The 23,159-nt window shown below is 34.5% G+C and overlaps 1 protein-coding gene across 23 annotated transcripts in view; it reads left to right on the top strand.

The window, feature by feature from the left end:
* LOC144970138 (cGMP-dependent 3',5'-cyclic phosphodiesterase-like) overlaps positions 1–23,159 on the top strand; it is a 258,901-nt gene that overhangs the window by 199,956 nt on the left and 35,786 nt on the right. For 18 of the 23 annotated variants that reach the window (XR_013644912.1, XR_013644911.1, XR_013644909.1 and 15 more), the window contains 6 exons: positions 2,365–2,433; positions 3,533–3,663; positions 4,927–5,038; positions 5,228–5,267; positions 18,449–18,512; positions 19,381–19,462. Coding sequence is in view for 14 of the 23 variants with exons in the window: in XM_078909406.1 (XP_078765532.1) it covers positions 2,365–2,433; positions 3,533–3,663; positions 4,927–5,038; positions 5,228–5,267; positions 18,449–18,512; positions 19,381–19,462 (498 nt within the window). In the remaining 9 variants the exon portion in view is untranslated. Of the gene's footprint in view, positions 1–2,364; positions 2,434–3,532; positions 3,664–4,926; positions 5,039–5,227; positions 7,443–7,539; positions 8,545–18,448; positions 18,513–19,380; positions 19,463–21,958; positions 22,010–23,159 lie in introns of those variants that run through there. The other 5 variants (XM_078909401.1, XM_078909396.1, XM_078909397.1 and 2 more) reach the window with 2 other exon arrangements.

Raw genomic sequence — 23,159 nt, 5'->3', positions numbered from 1 at the left:
CAGCACATGTTGGGTTTAGGTGTAATATACATTGTTTTATTGTATATATTTCATTTTAATAAGAGAGTATCACTGCAACTTGGGTAATACTACGACGTTAAATACCATGCCCCCGAGGCTTAAAAATATACTGCAGCCAATTAAGTTACCCAGCAGTATAGAATGGCTTACTTTCTGCCAAGAGGTTCTTTGGCTTCAATTAAAAGATAGGATCCTGTACAGCTTCAATCGGATCGGGGGGGGGGGGGGGGGGGGGGGGTGAATATGCCAGTCTGCACAGTTATTTTCAAATAAAGGGGGGTTGAGATATGTAAGTAATAGAAGAAGAACTTAGAAAATTAAAAAAAATACATCGAGAGGGAGTCAAGCCTGTGTTATTTAGTTATTTCAGCACCCTCTGCTTGGTCTAGAGTACACTGCAAACTATTTAATACAAGAAAAAAGAAACTTCACTGTATGAACTGAGTCCTTCACTATTATAATGTCGATTACTTTTCAGAGACAAGATAAAGTATTTTGATTAATTAAAAAGGTCCATCTTGTGAAAGTTTTAAAAAGCATTTAAAATCATACCTTGAAAAATATCTTTTGATTAAATGACTTGGTTGAAATGTTTTAAAACATGCTATTGTTTATTTCTTATATTTACTCCGAAGATTTTCATTCCATGAAATGTTTCTTATAGGATCTGGTTTTATGTAAAGTGCTTCCCAGCACATGTTGGGTTTAGGTGTAATATACATTGTTTTATTGTATTATATTTCATTTTAATAAGAGAGTATCACTGCAACTTGGGTAATACTAACGACGTTAAAATACCATGCCCCCGAGGCTTAAAAATATACTGCAGCCAATTAAGTTACCCAGCAGTATAGAATGGCTTACTTTCTGCCAAGAGGTTCTTTGGCTTCAATTAAAAGATAGGATCCTGTACAGCTTCAATCGGATCATTAATTCCCTGGTTTGAGTCCTGCACTGTGCGTTGCAAAATTGAGTCCTTGGAAAAAGCTCTTTACTTGCATTCTCTCACCAAGCTCAGGAGTAAATGAGTACCTGGAAAGTAAAGACGATGTGTCTGTCAGAAGACAGATTATAAGAGCCCCACAGGTGCATGTCTCATCCTATATGCATGGGTGAAGATTTCAGGATTAACATGGATGTCCAGCTTTTTAAAATGAATATTGATTTATTTTCGGCATCTGTGTGGCTATGCGGTCTTGTGGTATGGCACTCGCCTTCGGATCAGAAGGTCCTAGGTTTGAGTCTCGCTCTGAGTGGCGCATAGTTAAGTCCTTGGAAACTGCCATTCTCTCAATGTACTCAGGTGTAAAATGAATACCTGGCCATTAACATCGCTGTCTTTTTGAGAAAAAATTAAGTAAAATTGCCTAATAGGCGTCATGTATTGTCGTCATTGTTAATTGTTGCTGTTGGTTAGGGACCCCTTGTAAAGTGCTTTGAGCATGTTAAGTGAATATTGCACTATATATATAAAAGCTCAAGTTAAAAATGTTTCAAAAATATTTTTAAAATCATCCCCGCATAATACATTTTGTTGTGAGGCAATAGATCATATTTCAAAATAGGTTTCAGGCGTGTTGAATTTGTTGGAAATGGCTTTCAGGCTTTTTTTGGGCCTAACCTGCTTGCATCCATGTATAAGATGTTAAACATTGTTTTTGGCTTGATGCATCTTTGTAAAATGCTTTGAGCACATTTAGCGGATATTGCAGTATATATAAGATCATTTCCCCCCCCCCCCCACCCCCCCTCCCCACAATACTGCTGTGATCTGTTACTCATCGTTGAACTGTGAGGCCTCAGAGTAGCATTAGGAAATATAGGAAGATTTTGACATAGGAAGAGTTTTAAGGTAATCTCTGTGTTTAAGGTCTTTCCTTTTTGTAATAATTATATTTGAAAAAAGTGAGCTCTTAATTAGCACAATATCCATTAAATGAGCTCAAAGCACTTTACAAAGGGTCCCTAGCCAACAGCAACACTTAACGTGTAACACAAGACATGACGCCTGTTAGGCAAAATTATAATTTTTTTTCACAGAGACAAGGCTGTTATTGGCCAGGTACTCATTTTACACCTTAATATGGTGAGAGAATGTGAGTTAAGAGCTTTATCCAAGGACTTAACTATACACCAGTGAGAACGGGGACTCGAACCCTGGACTTTCTAATCCGAGGCAAGTGTCATACCACAAGACCACATTTCTACATAATTTAGAGTTATTGTTTAGAATGTGATTTCACATGAAGCACATTGAACGCCTTAGTGAGTGCTGGAAGTGTGCAATAGAATTGTCTTGTATTGTTTATTGTTTTCATTATTAGACTTGTTTTGCCATTTCAGGGTGCTCATAGTGATTTTGCTCAAGCATTGGAGTCTAGACAACCCATTAGTCTCACAGAACTGCCTGCTGTAGGACATACTTTTAACTGTCATAGATGGTGATGATGATGATGATGATGATGGTGTCAAGGATGGTGTTGATGATGATGATGATGATGATGATGATGATGATGATGATGATGATGATGATGATGATGATGATGAAGAAGATGACGACGAATGCATATTAAATTGAATAATTTTAAAAAGTCACATTTTTAAGGAAGCAATTTTCAAACTGGGCTCCTTATATATATAGAAACATATAAATGTTTAAATTTAGAAACTTTTTTAATATGTAGCAAACACACACACACACACACACACACACACACACACACACACACACACACACACACACACACACACACACACACACACACACACACACACACTCTCTCTCTCTTTCTCTCACTCTTTCACTCACTCTCTCACTCATTCTCTTTCTCTCACAAACACAGACGCACACAAAGACACACACTCTCACAACCACACACAGATATACATAAACTAACACACAAAAACCCACACCCATATATATATATATATATATATATATATATATATATATATATTGAATCGTGTTTGATACAAACATGGTACGAAAGTGCTCGACATGTAGTAATGGAGCGAATTATTATTTTAAAAATATTTACCACAATGTTTGAGACTGTCTCAAACATTGTGGTAAATATTTTTAAAATAATACTTCAACAAACAACAACAGTCAACAAAACAACAGTCCTGACGATGGCGAATTAAGCCTGAAACATTAATGTAGACTGTCTCAAACATTGTGGTAAATATTTAAAAAATAATATATATATATTATATATATATATATATATATATATATATATATATATATATATATATATATAGAATACAAATTGTCACTATACAATTTGTATTCTATATTAGCTCTAACCATCATTATCGAGCACTTTCGTACCTACGAGTACCCACCAACACTCATAAATATATATATACATATACATATAAAAAAATAGGGAACACAATAGAAATTTGAAGTAGATAGCTCTTAAAATATTGATCATATCTGCTAAAGAATCAGTAAGGATGCGATGATCACACCCCTTCATTTGGTTTTTTGCTTTTTTTTTTCCAGGATGGGAAAGTTATGGTGGAGAAGATGTCCGGGGTGACCTTGAAAAGCTTTCTATGTGTTCCTGTGACAGTTGCAGATGGCAAAGAGTTGCTTGGCCTCACTTGCATGGTCAACAAGGACAACGACCAAGAGTATGGATATCACGTCATCCCAGAGTGTTGTCAAATAATCATCATTTTCATTTGTTAGCATAAAAAAACAAAACAAACAAAGACAAAATAGATATGACCCAAACGGAAGGGGGGGGGGGGGGGGGGGGGGGGGGGGGGGGGGGGTCTTGATAGCTCAGTTGGTCGAATACTCCTTTAACCTGCAGAGGGATTGAAATCAACGCCGGGTGAAGTTGTTATGTGATTGCGTAGCTGGGCCTGTTAGATCTGGCAAAAGTTCTTTGTGATGGACTAGCGTCCTGTCTGTCTAATGGGTAACAAACAATTGCTATTGTCCATTTCACACTATAGGGAATGAGATTAGTGGAAGAGTAGCGTCCCTTGATTGGACGTCACCCATAGTCTGTGATGTCACCGGCGGAAAAGTTATTAGAGAGAGAACGTCATGTTGGTTGTGCGTCTCCGGCGGAAAAGTTATTAGAGAGAGAACGTCATGTTGGTTGTACGCACAACCAACATGACGTTCTCTCTCTAATAACTTTTCCGCCGGTGACATCACAGACTATGGGTGACGTCCAATCAAGGGACGCTACTCTTCCACTAATCTCATTCCCTATAGAAACTGGGGTAAACTCATACCATAGGTCTAGTTCTCTGAAGATCTACTACGCCGTCTCAAAACAAAATTTGTCATAGTGAGCCAGATGCCAAACAGGAATGTTAACATTTCAATGACCAGAAATGTGAAAGTTTAGTCTTTTGTCTCTTTAACTAAGAAAATATGTTCATTCTCATCACTCATACATAAAAGATTGAATCAACTCTCAGGATTTTGTTTAGACACTATTTATAGCATCAAAACTAGTCCCATATAGTAGTACCGTTTTGAGGCAGTAGGTCATAAATGATAATTAAATAAAAAATAAAATAAATCCCAAGTGTTCTGATAACAAGTTTAAGACTGTAGATTCTTTGTAGTTATTTTTTTGTAAGTTTAGAAATTTGAAAATCTTTGGTTATATTTCAACATCCAACGTCTTATTTTAAGATATTAATAAATATTTATCAGTCGAATTCCTCTGCAATTTTTTTCCCCATTTGACTAATTGATTACTATTTATTTGGATCAAAAATGGCAAAAATTAGAGCAAACATTTCAGCTCTCCAACCCATGGTATACATTTTTAAAAGATTTCTCAGGGTTGCTTAAGAAAGTGGCTTTACCTCAGTCACACTGGTGGCATTATGTGCACAATCTATTTAATAATTCTTGTTGAATTTCAGATTTACCGATAGTGATACTGAAATGATCTACCAGTGTTTCAAATACACCGCCACTGTCATATCCAGTACCTTAGCTTTCCAAAATGAACGCAAGCTCAAGAACCAGACACAGGTACACTTATTATTTTTTAAACTCTAAATGAACAAGGGAATATTTGAGGAAGGCAATGGTGTTTTCTGCGTGCAGTCTTTTTTCCCCTTAAAATCTTTTGAATTTTTGTTTTATCTATTTTTGGAGAACTTATAATTGAAAGCAATATTCTTTCATATATTTATTTCCTGTTTTTTTTTCTTTATTCAGGCACTACTACAAGTAGCTAAAAAGCTTTTCACAAGGCTGGGTAAGTCTTTTTCCACCTCCCAATCCCTAGTTCCACTAACATGCATGCCTGACTTATCAGATACTTCATCAGTTGCAGTAAATGCATGCAAAGAAATACCATCAAGCAATAGGATTATTTCTGCAAGCCAAGGACTAGTTGATTCAGAAACATTATTCAGGAAAATGGAAAATCAAGATGATATGGTATTGAATGGATGTCAGGAAAATGAATCCGCAGAAAGGTTATTCTATGAAAAAGCTTTTGCTTCTCAACATTCAAATGTTTTTTTATCAAGTGGAGAAGCTGATGTTTTATCATCAGATGAACAATCTTTACTCTTTCAAAGAATTGGGACCAATTCCAAACCCGAAATCCATGAACCCAAATATTCAACATTGGTGAAGAGTAATCAATTTTTATCCGTGTTGAGGTCCTCTAAAACTTTATATAAATTGTCACAACAGTTGGTAGAGGGTCTGCATTGCCAAATGGAGGAAATCAAAATGTTGCTTGTTCCTCTTGATCAACACCAAGTTGTAGACAATGATGAACAAACAGGGGATTTACGTCTTGGCAACACACATGATAGCACACTTGATAAAACTGTTTTTAGACAACCCAAAGATGAATGCCCAAACTTAAAGGGGGCTAAGAGGGATTTTAGTTTTCAGTTTGATAATGTTGATCAAATAATGTCACAAATTCTCAACCTGTTTGAATCCATTGATCATGATGCTTGTGGACAAAACGTGAAGAATGATGATATGGGTAATGCCTATAAAGAGAATTGGAGTGAAGAAAATAGACTGGATAAATCTGTTCAAACAAAGAAAAATAATGATGGAATAAATGTTGAAACTCAATCAGAGTTTGCTTTCTTTGATGTCAACACTTCCAGTTCAGATGTTCTTGTCAGTTCTGCCAACGAAGAGAGTCTTATTCACATCGCTGATGAAGGTTTTATTATTGATACGTCAAATGAAGAAGGATCTCTCTGTTTTGCCAATGAAGATAAAATTGAATTTAGTTCCCATGTTGATAAACAACATTTTTCCTCTAGTGTGAATACAGACACTATTGCTGCTTGTATAGAAAGTAACATTTGTAATCAGACTCCAAAACTTGACAGTCTAGTCCATGCTGATTTGTGTGGAGCTCTAGATCAAACTGTGGACAATAATGTTTATGTCATAACTTCCAATGACAACCTCTTTGCTAATAACGCTATTGATGAACCAGTCCCTAATCCCATTGTTAATGAGGAAAATGTTTCTTTAACCAGCGATGAAAAGTCTGTTGCTCGTATTTCAAATAAGGACGATCCTATCCATACAAGCAATGATGAAGGTGTCAATGCATACATTACAAATGCTGATATTGTTCATCCTGCAAATGGAGAATCACTTTTTCATCACATAGCAAATGAGAATTTCCCTCAAGGTAACCGAGATCAACTTGTCCATATTGTAAAGGAAAAAGTCTTTATCCATTTCCCAAAAATAGATGTTCTTGATGTTCTTACTTCCAAGGCAGAGGCTTCAGTTGTAGCTGTCAATGAGGCTTCTTGTTTGGTTAAGGATGATGAAGATTGCCTTGAACAATCTGGACATGATGACATCACTCATTCTTTTAGCAAAGAAGATCACTTTGATTCCACAGACAATTTCACTGATCTCATTATTCCTCCTGAGAATGAACATGTTCTTGCCCAGACAGTCGGACAAGACATTCATTCTTATTCAATAAACGATAAAGTTACTGTTCATACTGATTCTGATGATGATTGTTTTCATATAGCAAATGATTGTCTTGTTCATTCTTCCTGTGACATTTCTAATTCTGACGTTTCCATTGAAGACATTGACAGTGATACCTCCAATGAAGAAGAACCTTTTCAATCTGCGCTTGAAGAAGAGGGGGAACTTTTGGATTCTGGTGAAAACAAGATGGAAAGATGTATGGATGCCAGCAATGGAAATATTTTGAAGATAGATAATATGGCGTGTTCAAATGATGCAGATATTGAAAAAGTTGCTGATAATGTTCATTTAGATAATAAGGCTGATATGGTAGGTGATCAGATTGATGGAATAGATTCAGCCAATGAAGACATTGATATCATAAATCACTCTATGGATATGACCAGTGAAGATATTGACATTTATGATGTAAATCACTCTATGGATATGACCAGTGAAGATATTGACATTTATGATGTAAATCACTCTATGGATATGACCAGTGAAGATATTGACATTTATGATGTAAATCACTCTATGGATATGACCAGTGAAGATATTGACAAATATGATGAACAAAATATTGTGACACCTGATGGATGGGAGTTGATTGATGAAAATTTTAATTTAACCGATGAAAGTCTGGACACAACCTCTTACTCTATGGAATTTGCCAGTGAACTAGATGAAATGAATATGGAAGAAAAGATTTGCCACATTGATGAGACTAGTGATGTGAATGAGGCTGTAGAGCTTTCCAAAGATTGTGTAGATGTAGACTGTGAAAACGTTGATGTTAAGGGTGAAATTATGGACATTGGATGTGATCAAGCTGGAGTGAATGAATCGGTACAATTTGAAAATTTAAATAAAATGGCCACCCGAGATAGGGATGGTATGGATCATAGATTGCATACCAAAGTCAATGAAAATATTGATCTTAGACACGAAACTAACACCCAAAATGAGAGCTCTTTGACAAAAGATAATTCTTCGATGCAACCAAATTTGATCATGATACATGATTCATTTTGCTGTGTGATTGCAGAAGATGAATTATTGCATGATATTGATCAAAGAGAAGGTTGCTTGCCCAGAGATGATGAAAATGTTGAAGTAGATGGTAAGGAATTGTCTATGAAAAGCTCCTCTGATGTTAAAGATAATAATTTAACTAGAATGGAACTGAGTGAAGGCAATATTGTTAACATTGAAGCTCATAAAATTGGCATTATACAAGAGCGTGTTGAAGGCTCTGCCAAGTGTTTGAATGTGACTCCTGATTTTTTCCACTTTTGCACCACTAAAAATGAGGATATTACTGAAAATGTTGAAACAAGTGCTATTTCTCAGATGGATGACAAAAAAATGGAGAATGTAAAGATTGATTTCACACATATTTATGAAAACGAAGATGAGATTATTAAAAATGATAGTGTGAAATCTAAAACTGATTTGATTATGAATGATAACAAATCATGTGACAATTTATATCTGACCCCAGATGATACAAATAAATCATTTCATTCTTTGACCGAAGATAAAATAATTCAAAATACTAGTTTAGATTCCTTTTGTGCTCATGAGAGTGATTTGTGTCCGTTTCATCAGCTTGACAGCTCAAATTGCGTCACAAACAAACGAGACTGTGGTTTTAAGCTTGAAGGGAATATTATAGAATTAACACCTACCTCAGTTATAAAGAACTCTCTGACAAGTTCCTCTACAAGTGGAGTAGGGAAAACAGAATACTTATTCAGTGAATCACTCACAATGTTTTCAAACCTAGATGATGAAGGCTGGAAGGAAAGCGAGATAGATGAAACATCAATAAAGGATGATATTCATGTTAAGTGTAAGGATGGAAATGCTGGCCATGACAAAGAAATGGATCCAGTCGTGCACGATTATGAAAATGGACATCTTGATGAAAACCAAACTGATTCAGTGTCATTTTGTGAAGATTCGTTGTTTATGTCAGTCACTGGTTCTTTTACTCAGAGTGATAAACTTGTTTCTAACCATGCAGAATCTGTGAGTAATACTGCAGATTGTAATGTTCTGATATGCAAAAATGTCTCAGACTGTCTAAGTGATGGTCATGGTGATCAAGATATTCTACAATGCCATCTGGATACTTCACGTGAGGAAGATGATTATGGTAATAAAGATGACATACCTGTTGATGTCCAAAATGGTAGAGATGATTCAGAATGTAATGTTGACTCCCTTGGTTATAAAGAAGGTGTGGCTTGTGATAGCCATGTGTCATACAACAAGGATAACTTTGAAAGTGTAATTGATATTTTGAATGACATTGATGTGGCAAATTGTGATTTAAGTGTTTTGAATGATGAAGGCGACTTGCTATACCCTATTCACTCTATAGATTACAAAAGTGCCAGGAGTGATAAAAGTGATAATGAGTGTTCAAGGGATCTTTCCCTGGACAAGAAAGATTCACTGCACACTATAGACTATTTTGATGGTAAAGATTATAAACAAGAGCATGTTTATTGCTTGAATGATGTAGAAAGCCGAGAATGGTTTATTGATGTATCGATTGGTAGCAATAATAGAGATTGTCCAAACGTTAATTTGGGTGATGAAAATGACATTGAAAGTTCTGTTAATGATTTTTATGATGTTAAGAAAGATGCGGAGAACTCCATTGATGTCTTTGAAAGCGAAAATAGCTCGAAATGTCTTATTGATAGTTTTGATGATGAAGATCACAAGCATTTTTTTGCTGAGGATTTTCAGCCAAAACTTGGCGTGTCCCGCCCAAATAAAATGTTGGACCGCACAAATGAAATAAAATCTACTGATGTTCATAAAAGTGAAATAGACAATGGCTCTTTATGCCATGCTGATGACTTGGGTTATAGCAAAATTGTAGGTTGTTCTAGTAAAGATGGTGATCTGAAAAACAACTTTGAAAATCATGCTGATCTTAATAATGATAAAGACATAACAGAATTTCCGACTGCTGGTTTTGAGGTTAAGAAAGATGGAAATTGTTCCCTTGATGACTTTGGCAGCAACATCAATGGTGAATGTTGTGTAGAGATTTCTGGCAATGAAGGCATCAAAGAAAATGTTCCTGGTTTTATTAATGACGAAAATGATATTGGATGTTGCCTATATGTAAGGGATAGCCTAAATGACCCAGTTTGTTCAGTCGATGATGTTGATAATAAATGTGACTTTGATTACACTTGTGACAGTGTTAAGGATAAAAATGACAGAGCAAGTTCAATTAATATTATGGGTGGCAAAGAATGTTCGGGATATGAAACTAATGTTCTCAGTAATAATGGTGATTTACAGATAATGCAAATTGAAACTGATGACAGTAGTAAAGCGAGTGAAAATGCAGACGCAAGTATAAACTGGAGTACTGGAAATCATGGAAACTTAGCTATGACATTTTTCAATTCAGAAACGAATTGTGAGAAACAAGGCAACAAAAATTGCAGCAATGGTGTTGGTTCAACTAGTTTTGAGCAACCTAAAGTAAAATGGTCACAAATATGCATTAACGAAGTCAACTTGAACAGCATGAAAATCGTTGAGGAGATTGAAAAATTGCCAAGCTTTATTGAGGATGATAAGGGAGATAATCTTTCCCTAGAATTAGAAGATGATAACCATAACATGCCGCTAGCTCAGTCTACTCCAAAGTCTCAGGATGCAAATGGCATCTACCAAATTGAAGACACAGAACAATTGGAAAATTCTAAGTTACTATTCACCTTATCTAAACAAAACACTCTCAGTTCTTTAAACATAAAATCCCTAAAAGAAGAGAATAGCATGGTTGAGCCTAGTAGTACAAAGAGCGCCTCTTGTTCAAGTGATGATGTCGGCTCAAATGAATTCAGAAGTATTGATGTTTTGAACAAGGGAATAGCATTTCTTGAAAACAATAACCTCACCACAGATCAGATTATAACAACTGACAGTAAATCCCCTACAACATATTATTGTAATTCATGTCCGGAATATCAAGATGTTTGCCCTCAATTAAAATCAGAGCCTCAGCTAGATGTCCTTGACAACTCTGACCCACAAGATAATTTATTTGATTGGCTTGATGGCAATTCAGCCGAACTGACCTCAGATCATAGTTTAAAGAATCACGAAGGATGTTGTTGGAAGCAGAACAGTCACACTAATCAAGATTCAATCCTTGGCTTTGATCTACCAAATTCTGACTGTAAATGGGATCTCTTTAAAAAAGGAGATGCATCCACTGGGCACAATCTTTATCCTGAAGATAATCTGTCTGTTATTAATGATGTTTTAACTACCAAATGTGACTTTGGAACTGAATCAGTTAAAAAAGATGGGGACTTTTTACTGGCAAGTCATCATCCCACTGATGTAATATTAGGAGAACCTGACTTAAAAGCAAACAGTCACTCTGATCAACACGGTCTTGAAACTGGGCATGCAGAATTAGATGAACAAGATACATCCGACCAAAATGTTATAGATAATGAACATTCTCAGTCATCTTTTGAACATTATAAATATAAAACACACGATTCAAACTTGATATGCAGTAAGCAAAATGTTAAACATTTGGATCATTTTCACCAGGAGGGAGAAACATCTGAAGATGATGATGAATTATTACAAGGATTACAAATTATTTCAGTAAAACCTGGAACTGCTAATGACTTTCAGGCTCTACCTGTAAATTCAGCGGATGGGATTTATCAAGAGCAAAATACTTTTGAAATTAATGCTCCTCATGAAATTGATAAATTTGAAAATGCAGATTGTATTTGTCAGATTGGAAAAGAGAATTCTAACAGTACCATTCAGACGTCATTGATTGAAACTGAGTTTGTCAAAAATGTGATATCCAATCAAGACAAATTTCAGGGAGAAGTAAAATATAATCATGAGGATTTAAAGAAAAAATTGGAATCAACTACGCATGCATTTGAGGAAGAAGTGGAGTCGAATGTCAATCGATTATCAAGTGAAAGTAAAGAGTCCTCAGTCCTCGATGCAACTGGGCCTGATGAGAGTGACTTGATTAGTGGCGATGACCAGGCCTTTGATGGAGACATCAGCTGGATGGAGGATGAGGACAAAGAGGATGGGCAGAAAACATGTCATGTGACTGCCCTTGAAGATGATGCTGTTTTGGAAATGTGGGATGAGTCCTATGACATTAACTTGGGCTTCAAAGAAAGGAGCCAAACACTGGAATTAGTTTTGGATATCAACAATGATGTGAGCCCAAAAAATGAACTTAGTATTTGTGCCAATACACACTTCAGAATGTCAGAATTTGGTCCTGGATTTATAGAAAATAGTGTTTCTGTTCAAGAAGATAAGGCCTATAAGATGGGGGATGCATTTGAACCAGATGATGATGGATCCCTGTTTAATAGTTCTATTTCAGAAAATATGAAATCAAATGGAACACTAAAGATACACGAATCTAACATTTTGGGATGGGATAGATCAATGAAAAATGAATTACCTTCAGCTCATACGATTGATGAAAATGGAACATTGAGTTTTGAATGCAAATTGTCATCTGACACAAGCTGTAGTGATTCCAGCATAAATATAGACTCATTTTATTTCACTGACAGCCAAACTGAAGAAGATGGAAGTATGAGGTTGAACCAAATCGATGCTCTAAATTTCAACGATGATGGATATGAGAATATATTACCCTCAACAGATAGAGAATCCATGGGTGTGACATCTGAATTGAATGTACGAAGGAAATTGAAATATAAGCCAGCTGATTATGACACTGTATCATTTGGCATTGACGTCTCTGAGGATGATGAGGCTAATCAGTTGATGACTTCAGAAGAAGAAGGAATGCATTCAATTCGATATGAACCGGCCGTGGACTTTCTTGATAAGATGGATGACAGTACTGGAAAGAAAGAAGTCAATGTTATTACATCCGTACACGACGCTGCCAATTTTTTGCCAGATTATCTATATTCCAAATTGAATAAACAGAATATTGAACTGATCAAAGGATCTGAGGATTCTCAGCAAGACATGAAAACAATTTTTGACTCCACAGTTGATGATGATGAGCTTCCTTCTTCGGTTAGTGAGCTGAACATCTCTTGTATGCAAATATCCGCTCATTCTAATGTTTCCGAGTCTGTCATAATGGAAAGTGTGACCTGTAGTTTTGAAAAGCCTGAAGAATCTGTCAATGGCTGTAAATATATGAGTAGAAGAGAACAAGTTAAAGATTTTAGAAAGAGTTATTTAACATTTTACAAAGAACTTGAATTATTCCGGCAACGTAACATTGATCACAAAACATGTCCGATATACTACCCAAAATCAGACGTACATATTCCTTCTAGTGTAAAGAAATTTCCAACTACAAGAACACCTATTGAAAAGGTAGATGTTGCATTTCTGGGTAATAAGAAATATTTTATCCCCGAGGAAGCAGAGGATGCTGCATATTGCAATGTAAATGAAAACTTGCCTTCTTTGGAAGACAGTCTATCATCACATGCTGATGCCCGTCTGAATGATGAGTTTCTGGAAAATGAAGAAGAGAATAAAATGACTTCAATTGAAATTGACTACAAACCATTCATTACTCAAAATAAATCTCCTTATAGAATGAATTATTCTGTTGACCTAACATCAATCCCGGAGGAAGTGAGTAGTGAAGATGCGCTCCATTCATTATCACAGGATGAAGTCACTTATTCAAGTGGTGTAACAAGTAATGATACCAGTCACACCAGTGAGGAGAGGTTAGTGATAGATGTCAGCGGAGAACATATAGGAGATCTCTCAGAAGGAACATCTTTTGTCACAGCTACTGATGATTGTGGAATAGACTTGATAAGTGAGAAGATAACTTATCCTGCAGGAACATTTGTTGATGAAAAAGATAAAGAATCAGGCAATTGTATTAGAAATTTGTTTCAAGAGGGAGAGAGTGTTACCGATTTTATGGATAAAAAGGAGACGAATATGTATGAAAACAATCCTATGTCAAAGAATGTTGATATGAAGGGCCCTATAGGTGGCAATATAGAAAATGAAGTTAATAATCTTTCTCAAGATATCAATATTGATTTAATAAACAAAAGTGATGTGAAATGGATGAAAATGGACTATGGTGGAAAAACAATTGGGCCATTGCAAGACGGAAATTCAATCTCTAAATTTTCTGACAAGCAGATTACTTCTATCACATCAGATGACAAACGCAATGCTGATGAACTGGATAACAGTTTTGTCTCGAGTTGTGATGGTTGCACCAAAATACTTAAGGAAGATGAAACGATTGGTGAAGAGAATGATGATGGGATTGATTCTGGTCATATCAAAAAGGATTGCAAACACAACTTGCTTGATAGTGTATGTGAGACTCTTGCACCAAATAAAAATGTGGTAGAGATGAAAACAAAACTGACTGACCATTGTTCTTGTTTATCTGATATATTGGTGAAAGTAAAAATTGAATTAGACTGTGTTGGTTGCTCCTCAAACATTCACTCTGAAACTAGAAAGACTGACCTTGACGACAGGAGCAACTACTCATCTTCAATGCCTTCTTTGAATGAGATTGATAATGTGCCAAGTAATCAAGTATTTCAGGAGTATGTTAAAGTACATTCAAAAAGAGATAATAATTTAGCTAATAAGGACCAACGAAAGGAAAGATGCAATTCATTTTATCTTTGTTCTAAAAGTGATACAGATGTGCAAAGTTCAACCATTTCCAAACCAATCATGAAACGAAAGATTAGTTTGCATAAAACCAGGCAAATGATTAGAAATGGAAAGGACGCAGAATTTAAAGATACCAATAAATTGTTGACATTCAATATGTTAGATAAGAAAAGAGTTGAAAGCTATGATAAATGGAGTGGAACTCATAAAGATGTTGGAAGGAAATTGATAGAAAACAAAGACAATTTAGATCTGAATCATACATTTTACGATGATTCCTCCATTGATTATGATGACTCATTCATGTTTGAAAATCGCAGTGACCTTAACAAAACCTTCTGTATCTATGAAACAGAAAATACTGTTGATGGAACTTCACTTTTTATTAATCAAAAAAATAACTTACTTTGTGAAAAACATTATGAAGGATTAGATAGAGTTTTGGATCAGAAATATATTGCAGATCATGTCAATGAAGATTTAATGAATGTGAATTACCCTGCAGGTGATTTTTCCAGTTCTGACATTGATGATAAGGAAAATTATGAGGAAGAAAGCGTTGATGAGTGTAGTGAGAGTAATATTACAGATGATCTTGATGCATCTTCCGAGGCGTACTCTGACAACATGGATAGTTTTGATGATTCACATCAGATAGTATTAGACTCATCTGAATCTAAGAGTAATGATACAGATATACTTTCAATTCATGAAATTGATCAAATAGATAGGCCAGCGAATAGACAGGTAAGTTGTCAGAGCAATGATCAGGAGATCATCAATGGGACTGGTGGTGGTAATCATTTTGATAGTCGCACAATTGCTGAAAGGACATTTAATGTAAATCAGAATGATTTCTGTGAAGTTGTAACCCAAAATGACAGTGATTTATTTGATCGCATCGGTTGTTCGGTGACTTTTTCTAATGAAGACAAAAATAAGAGTCCAGTGAGAGAAAGAACATATATCCAGGTTAATAATGAAAACATCCCTGTAATGAATACTGATGAAGTAGATATTTCATGTCTAGATGCAGGTTCCGATAAGGATTTTATAAGCTGCAGTCATTTGAGGGAGAATGTCAGTAATGCTGACCAGTCACCTTGCATTGAGATAAATAGGATTTTTCTGGAATATAATGCATCTGAAGTAGAAGAAAAAGAATTTGGAGATGGTCAAAATGTACAAAAGAGACAAGAAAGGAAATATTTTCCTGATTACGATACTCTATCATATACTAATCCTAATGACTATGAAAGCAATTGCTCCAATTGTAATTTAGACTTGACCCAAGATATTGAAGGAAAATATATGACTGAAATGAGAGATATTCAAGTACACATGGAAAACAACCTCGAGAAACTGAAGAAAAATAGGCATTACTGTTTTGAAGAAATAACATATCCAGGAAATAAACAAACTGCCTTAGATAAAACATACAATTTGGGGAACCAATCAGACTTTGTTGAAAATGGGCTGGATGAATTTTGTAATATTGAAACTTCTTCTGAGATTAAATCTCCTAAGACATATGTCAAAGATATAGATGTTATGGATATGCCACCAGGAAAAATATCCAAGGAATTCCATTGGGTTAAGAATTCTGATGGTGCTGACATAGAGTCTGATGTATGCTATTTCCCAAAATTTGCTTTCCAAGAAACATATCATTCTAGTGTGGAAGGAGAATGTAAAAAGGTAACATTAGAAAAGAATTTCAATGACAAAAGATCCTACTTTGATTATTTATACTCACCTACCAATGCTGTCAAATTGGCTCAAAATATTGAAAATTCTTCCAAATGTCAACAACCTGAGGATGAAGTTTCAGCTTGTATCAGGGGCGCAGTTTGCAAGTATTTTTCTGACCCATCTGAAGATTTCAATTCTCATAATGATGATGTTCATCTCATAAAGACAATACCTGATGAAAAATATGAATATGAATCATTTTGCATGCATGAGGCTGCTGATATCAGTATAAATGTTTTTGAAGACAAAAAAGAATATTTTTCACCTATCAGTTTCAAGTGTGATGCAGTTTCTAGCCCATGTGATGCAGTTTCTAGCCCAGATAAAACTTATTGTAAGAGGCTGCTTGCCCAGAGGTCTTATTTTGTGGGAGAGGACGGTTCACATTACGGTGTTGAGTTTGGAAAAAAGTCTCGGAAATCATTTACGTACGATGACATCGATGGAACATATTGCTCTGGAAGTGAGCATTATATAATAAACTCTGACTGTTGTTGTGATTCATGCTATCAAAGATGTGAGCTCTTCCATGCACTGGACAAGAGCACCAATGATGATAATTATAGGAAGAAAGAATATACAAACATGATTGAGGAAGATCTATCAGAGGAAAGTGTCAACAGCGAGCAATCATGTAACACTGATGATGAATCATTGTGCAAAATAAAACCGAATGTTAATTTTTATCATAAGAAACAAAATCATGATATTTACCATGAAACAGCAAATAGTTTTGACAACGGTTTTATGAGAAACAGAGGCATGATTTCCAGAGGTGAAGAAGTTGAAGTGACCAACCAGTCTTACTGTTTGGATAGTGATGTTTGGGCTCCAATGAAAACTCATCCAAGACATACTGTCAAGTTCGGGGACATTATTGGTTCAATCCCTGTTCGTTGTGATTCCACCCAATTTCTTGGTATAATTTTTTAGAGGCATTGCAAGCTTGGATTTACTTTGTCTGATTGACATTGTTGTTATAATTATTATTATTTTTTATTAATTCTTGTTTAAACGTTTTTTTTTTTTTTTTGCTTTCGCATAGAACACTTTAGTATTATCATTCAATGTTGATATTTGGCAGATAAATCAGTGGGGTTAAAAAAAAAAAAATTAAATATAAGCATGTGTAGTATTTGTAGATCTGCCTCTTGTATGTACTGATAAAATTTGAATTTCTACATTATTTCAGCCTTATTTTATCAGATTTTGATTTATAAATTTTTTATACCAGCATATTACAGGAAAATAATTTTATTCCTTAACTGCATCTGATTAAGCCTCTATACATCTGTTATTTAAAGATTTAAAGTAACTTTTCCTATAAACAAGACATCATGCATCTTCGCTTCACATAGATTTCTCTTTATATTTATATTTTTTTTTGAAAATATATCAACCGATACCAACATTTAGTTTTATTGACACTGGCAAGTCTGCAGTTTGTATTCTTTTTTGGAGTTCTTTGCAATGTTGTGTTCAGCATTTGTTTGGAGTTGTGTGTTTCAATAATCCATTAGTTGTTTTAAATTTTTACATTTGTTTTTATGATTGTTTTCTCTTTATCATGAGCTGTCTTTTGAAAATTATTTTAGGGGGACATATCGGGTGTTCGTTTATGATTATAATTACAAAGAGAAGGTACATCTTAGAAGGGGGAAAAGGAGCTTGATCCAATGAGCAGTGATATCTTTCCTAATCTTTAAAATGTATAAAGTTATTAGAGGCAAAATTAAGTACTTTGGTAATGTCTCACATGATGATGAAAATTATGGTGGTGATGATGGGGTTGATGATGATGAATATGATGATGATGATGATGATGATGATGATGATGATGATGATGATGATGATGATGATGATGATGATGATGATGATGATGATAGAAGTAAGACATTTGATATTGCTGAATAATAAGCTTCCATCTGTAACAACAATAAGCTGTAGTTACAATATTTCTTCACAGTTTTAGTTCATTTATTTCATTTATTTTTCACATATCCATTACAGATGACCTTACAAAATTACTTCGAGAAATCATGCAAGAAGCAAGAAATCTCACCGATGCAGAAAGGTATGATTATATGAAATTTATCTTTTTAGACGAAACTGATTTTTGTAAATTTTAAACCATTTTTATAAATTTTATTTTGGTGAAAATAGTGATATAAAGTTGAATTGAATCTAATCAGTCATCTCATTTACTATTTTTAAACTCTTGCCTACACAGCCATTGAAATTTATTCAATGCAGTTATAAATATACAATCTATTTCTCCTGGTAATATGTCACATCATAGAGTTTTTTAAAAAAACCCAAAAAAAACAAAACTGTCCAATTGCATGACCGGGGACGCATCATCAGATTGATACGAAAATAAAACATTTTTAAAAAATTCACAAGCCTGTGTTTACTTGATGTTGATTGGATAGTCAGGTCAAATCGAGAAAGTTCCAAAAATAGTTAAAATTTCAGAGGATAGCAAGGATTAATTAATGCTTGTTTTGCACTGAAACTAGAAACATAGAACCAATGTTTACTCAATGTGCAAGACTCCTCTTAAAGAACGGCCTACTGCATGGCCCAGTTCTGCATATATGACTTATCACCTCAAAATGGTATTAGTATTATGCGGATAGAGAAACAGAAAACTGACTTTACAGCCAAAAAAATTAAACTTGAGGTAAATTTCTATATGGTTTGGTTTAAAATCTATACAATTTCTTACATTGAAAACAAGTCAAATAGCTAAAATCTTATAATATTAATTCTAAATTCAATTTTCGGGGTGGGATTTATCCCGACACAATACCGTTTTAAGATGATGGGTCACATATGTAGAAACAAACAAAAATATCTCATTTGCTTTTCATGGAAAAATCCACACAAACGTGTTTTGTAATTTATTCTGTATTTCATACTTTTTGTTTGTTTGCTTGTAGGTGCTCTGTATTTTTGATAGACAAAGACACTGATGAGCTTGTAGCTATGGTGTTTGATGGTATCACTGCTGAGGACAAGGAGGTGAGCTTTACTTTCATGCCGTATCTCTCTCATTCCACTCTGTCTCCTCTCTCATCATTAATATTTCTTCTTTCTTTCTTCCTTTATTTCTTTGTTTATTTTTTCTCTCTTCTTTCTTTTTTTTCCCCCACCTTTCTTCCTTTCTATTTTTTATATTTTTGGGTGCATGTGTCATCGACTGCTTAAGAAGCCATCCCTCTTGCATTGGCATTGAAATCATAATCAAAGGTTCATATTATGTTATTCTTGTCTAGAGAAGTTGGTTCATATGAATGAGAAAAGTAGACAAGAGTTTTGATGAGGTCGGTTTGATTCAATTTGTTGGTTTGATAGTGAACCTTGACTTTAATCCTTAAATGATTGGAGTGGCGGTAACAATACTGCATCTATTTCAAAACGGAAAAGTCCTCTGATTTTTTTTTCCTCTATTGAGTGAGTTTTTGTGAAATTGTTTTCGTAATATGTAGATTTTAATCTTCTGACCCTGTGTCTTTCCTTACATTTCCTTAAAACTGAATAGACTGCTAGAAATGATTGATTAGGTCTTTAAGATGAATGTTATTGTCTGCCAAGAGCTCGCCAGTATTCACTGCATACTTTGCTACTTGGGGTTTTTATTTTTATAGTCTGATTTCTATACATAAAGATGGTTTTTGTTGTTATTGTTGTTGTTGTTACTATTATTATTATTATTATTATTATTATTATTATTATTATTATTATTATTATTATTATTATTATTATTATATATGTATGATGATGATTATTATATGATATATGATGATGATGATGATGATGATGATATGATATGATATGATGATGATGATGATGATGATGATGATGATGATGATGATGATGATGATGATGATGATGATGATGATGATGGCGATGATGATGATGATGATGATGATGATGATGAGGAGGATACTACTCTTTGTGGATCAATTTCCTGCCGGGAGAATATTCTCTGGACTTTAAGGCTAAAATGAACATTTTTAGAGATGCCCCGTGGATCCATACTACCAATGGCCAAGATACGATGATTTGTGTAAAATTTACACGTCATACCGTGACTATTGACACCAATCCGGAAGTTCCTATTAATATAAGCGTTGTAGGAGATGTGCTACTAAATCAGTCACTATTACAACCTGAAAGTGTAGCAAGTGTAATTCAAATAATTTGTAACTCTATCATTTAAGCATGGTAGCTCAGTATTGTGTGGATGTGCTGTTTTATCTTCTTATCATCAGTGAGTGATATTCATATGATGTGCATGATGATGTGCTATAAAAATATTATCATTCGTTTTCATTGCAACATCTTGATTTTATAATAACAGAAAAAAAAAAAAAAACCCAAAAAAAAACAAAAAAAAAAAACAAACCAAAACAAGCAATGAATATATAAGTCCAGAATTATTTTCCACATAAATGCTTGAATATTTTTAGTGTCATCTCTCCCAGTGTAGTTAGAGCAAGCAGGACTTCAGTGACAATAATAATAAAATAGAATTAGAAATGAAATTCCCTTCATTCATCCCATAGGGGAAATTTAAGGGAAGACTAGAATAAACCAGGCGTCAGTCGCAGTGTAGCACCGCAAATTGAGCTAGGGCGAGGTGACTTGCTCAAGGCCACACAGCACAGCAGTGGGTGATCGAACTCTGTACCTTTCGGGTACGAAATAAGACTGTACCGCTGAGCCACACTGCCCCCAGAAGTACTGTTGAAAGAAAAAATCTGAAGAAGATAGAGAGCAATTTTAATGATATAAATATAATACCGCACACTGTACGTAAATATCCAGAAATGTATTTATTATTACAATGGGGGGGGGGGGGGGGGGGGGGGGTTGCAAACGTTTATTAGGCACTTTTATGCAGCATTTTTTATAACAACACAAATGATGTTATGCATTGTTTCCTATATCTTTTACTGTTGTTTCTCTACCAATGTCCAAAATGTTAAATTGTTAACACCACATACATTTGACATTACAAAAACAATACAATTATTTTTATTATTATTAGTCATCATCCATCCAGACTTGAAAATGACAACAACGAATAAAGGTGATTGGTAATCTGAAGGGATATGGGTTTATTAGGGCATGTGCATCTACAAGGACATATACAGTGTTACACTTTATAAAACTTTTTCATAAGATCCTTTTAAAGTAAGAAACCTTTTGTACTTGTGAATTCAATTACCGATGGCTTATGTTCCTTTGGTTAAAGGTTTTAAGTCAAGCCACTCATGAATGTACATTTGCTTCATTGAGGAAATGTTGCGTTTCATTACTATGGAAACTTGGAAGAGTGATGATGGTTGTTAACTATTCTGTTCAGACATTGGATAAAGCGTTATGCTTGAATCCATCATGCCTCAATAAACAAAGATTACAGCAATGGAATGGGTTTATTCCAGCTCGAGCATAAACACATGTTTTCACAGCTTATGTCTCTGTGTTTTTTTTGTTGTTTTTTTCTTCCAGCGCCTCTTAAGAGGCCTTAGGACAAGACAGGATGCTAAAGAAAAAAAGACTGTAAGGAGTTTTGAGTTCGTTTGGAACAATGCCAGAATACTTTGCTATTTTCCTTCATTTGTCAGCTTAGTTTGAGAGCTCAGAAATTAATTTTCCATTGATTTAAATAATTATGTCTTTCAAGAATATGTAGATTGAGATAAAACACCATGCATTGCAGTTAGATGTTGACACTTCTGTCTTCAAATTTCAGTTTTTCTGTTACCTCTCTCTTAAAATTCAAATCTTCAGATTTCTTTCATTACTTTACTGTCCTGCTTTTTTGTTCTAACATGACATGGCAGTTTCAGATAATATTTTCCTTTTGTTTTCATGAGTTGTGACAATTAACATTTTTATTTTATTTCTCTGTCTTTTTGGTTTCAATTCAGTTTAACTTTATTTTGTGAAAACTTTCGATTAACTCAACTTCATTGATTCTCAATTGTAGCATCCTGTTTTCTTCCAGAAATGTTGTTCCTAGTAGTGCTCAAACTTTACCCTTTTTATTTTTTTATGCATGGAGAGTTTTTTTGGGTTTTTTTTTAAAGTAAAAGGAAAACAAATGTATGAAAGTTAAAAAAAGGGGTGACCAAAGACACATAATCGTAGGCAATTTAAAATGTTCAACTTTTCATCTTGAAATTGAATTCAGCTTTAGAGAAAAGAAAAAAATGCAGCTTGTTGCCAATGAATAACAAATGGAAATATTTAGAAATTATTGATTTCTTTATTGGGCAAAACTATCATTGAACCAGTGGAAAAAATAATGGCTTAGCTACAAGGACCAGCTTATTTCCTGCTACATCCCAGCTAAACTTGCCCAAAACGCATTGAATATATTTATTATGTGACTTTCTCCTCAATGCTTTCCATCTTGAATGTCATGAAAGCAATTGATGGATTCATTTGCTTTTGTTTGAGATTCATAGTTGTCGATGTTATGCATAAAGCTCTGTCTCTCATTTGAAATAAGAGAGATACCCTTATGATTTGGTTGTGATATTGGCACTAGATTGAACATTTTCAAAAGTGGTGTTTAACACAATTACGAATAAATAAATATCTTTTACAGTTATTAATCTAAACAATCTCATGAAAATTGAAACAATGCTGATCATGCTCTTTGCTGATTTTCAATAATGATGAGAAATAAAGTGTAAGGAGAAGT

This window comes from Berghia stephanieae, chromosome 4 (assembly GCF_034508935.2).
Source record: "Berghia stephanieae isolate SIO BIC M18660-M18661 chromosome 4, UCSD_Bste_1.3, whole genome shotgun sequence".
NCBI classification, from domain to species: Eukaryota; Metazoa; Mollusca; class Gastropoda; order Nudibranchia; family Aeolidiidae; genus Berghia; species Berghia stephanieae.
Note: the sequence above shows the minus strand (reverse complement) of the source record. Positions and strands in the feature narration are given on the sequence as shown.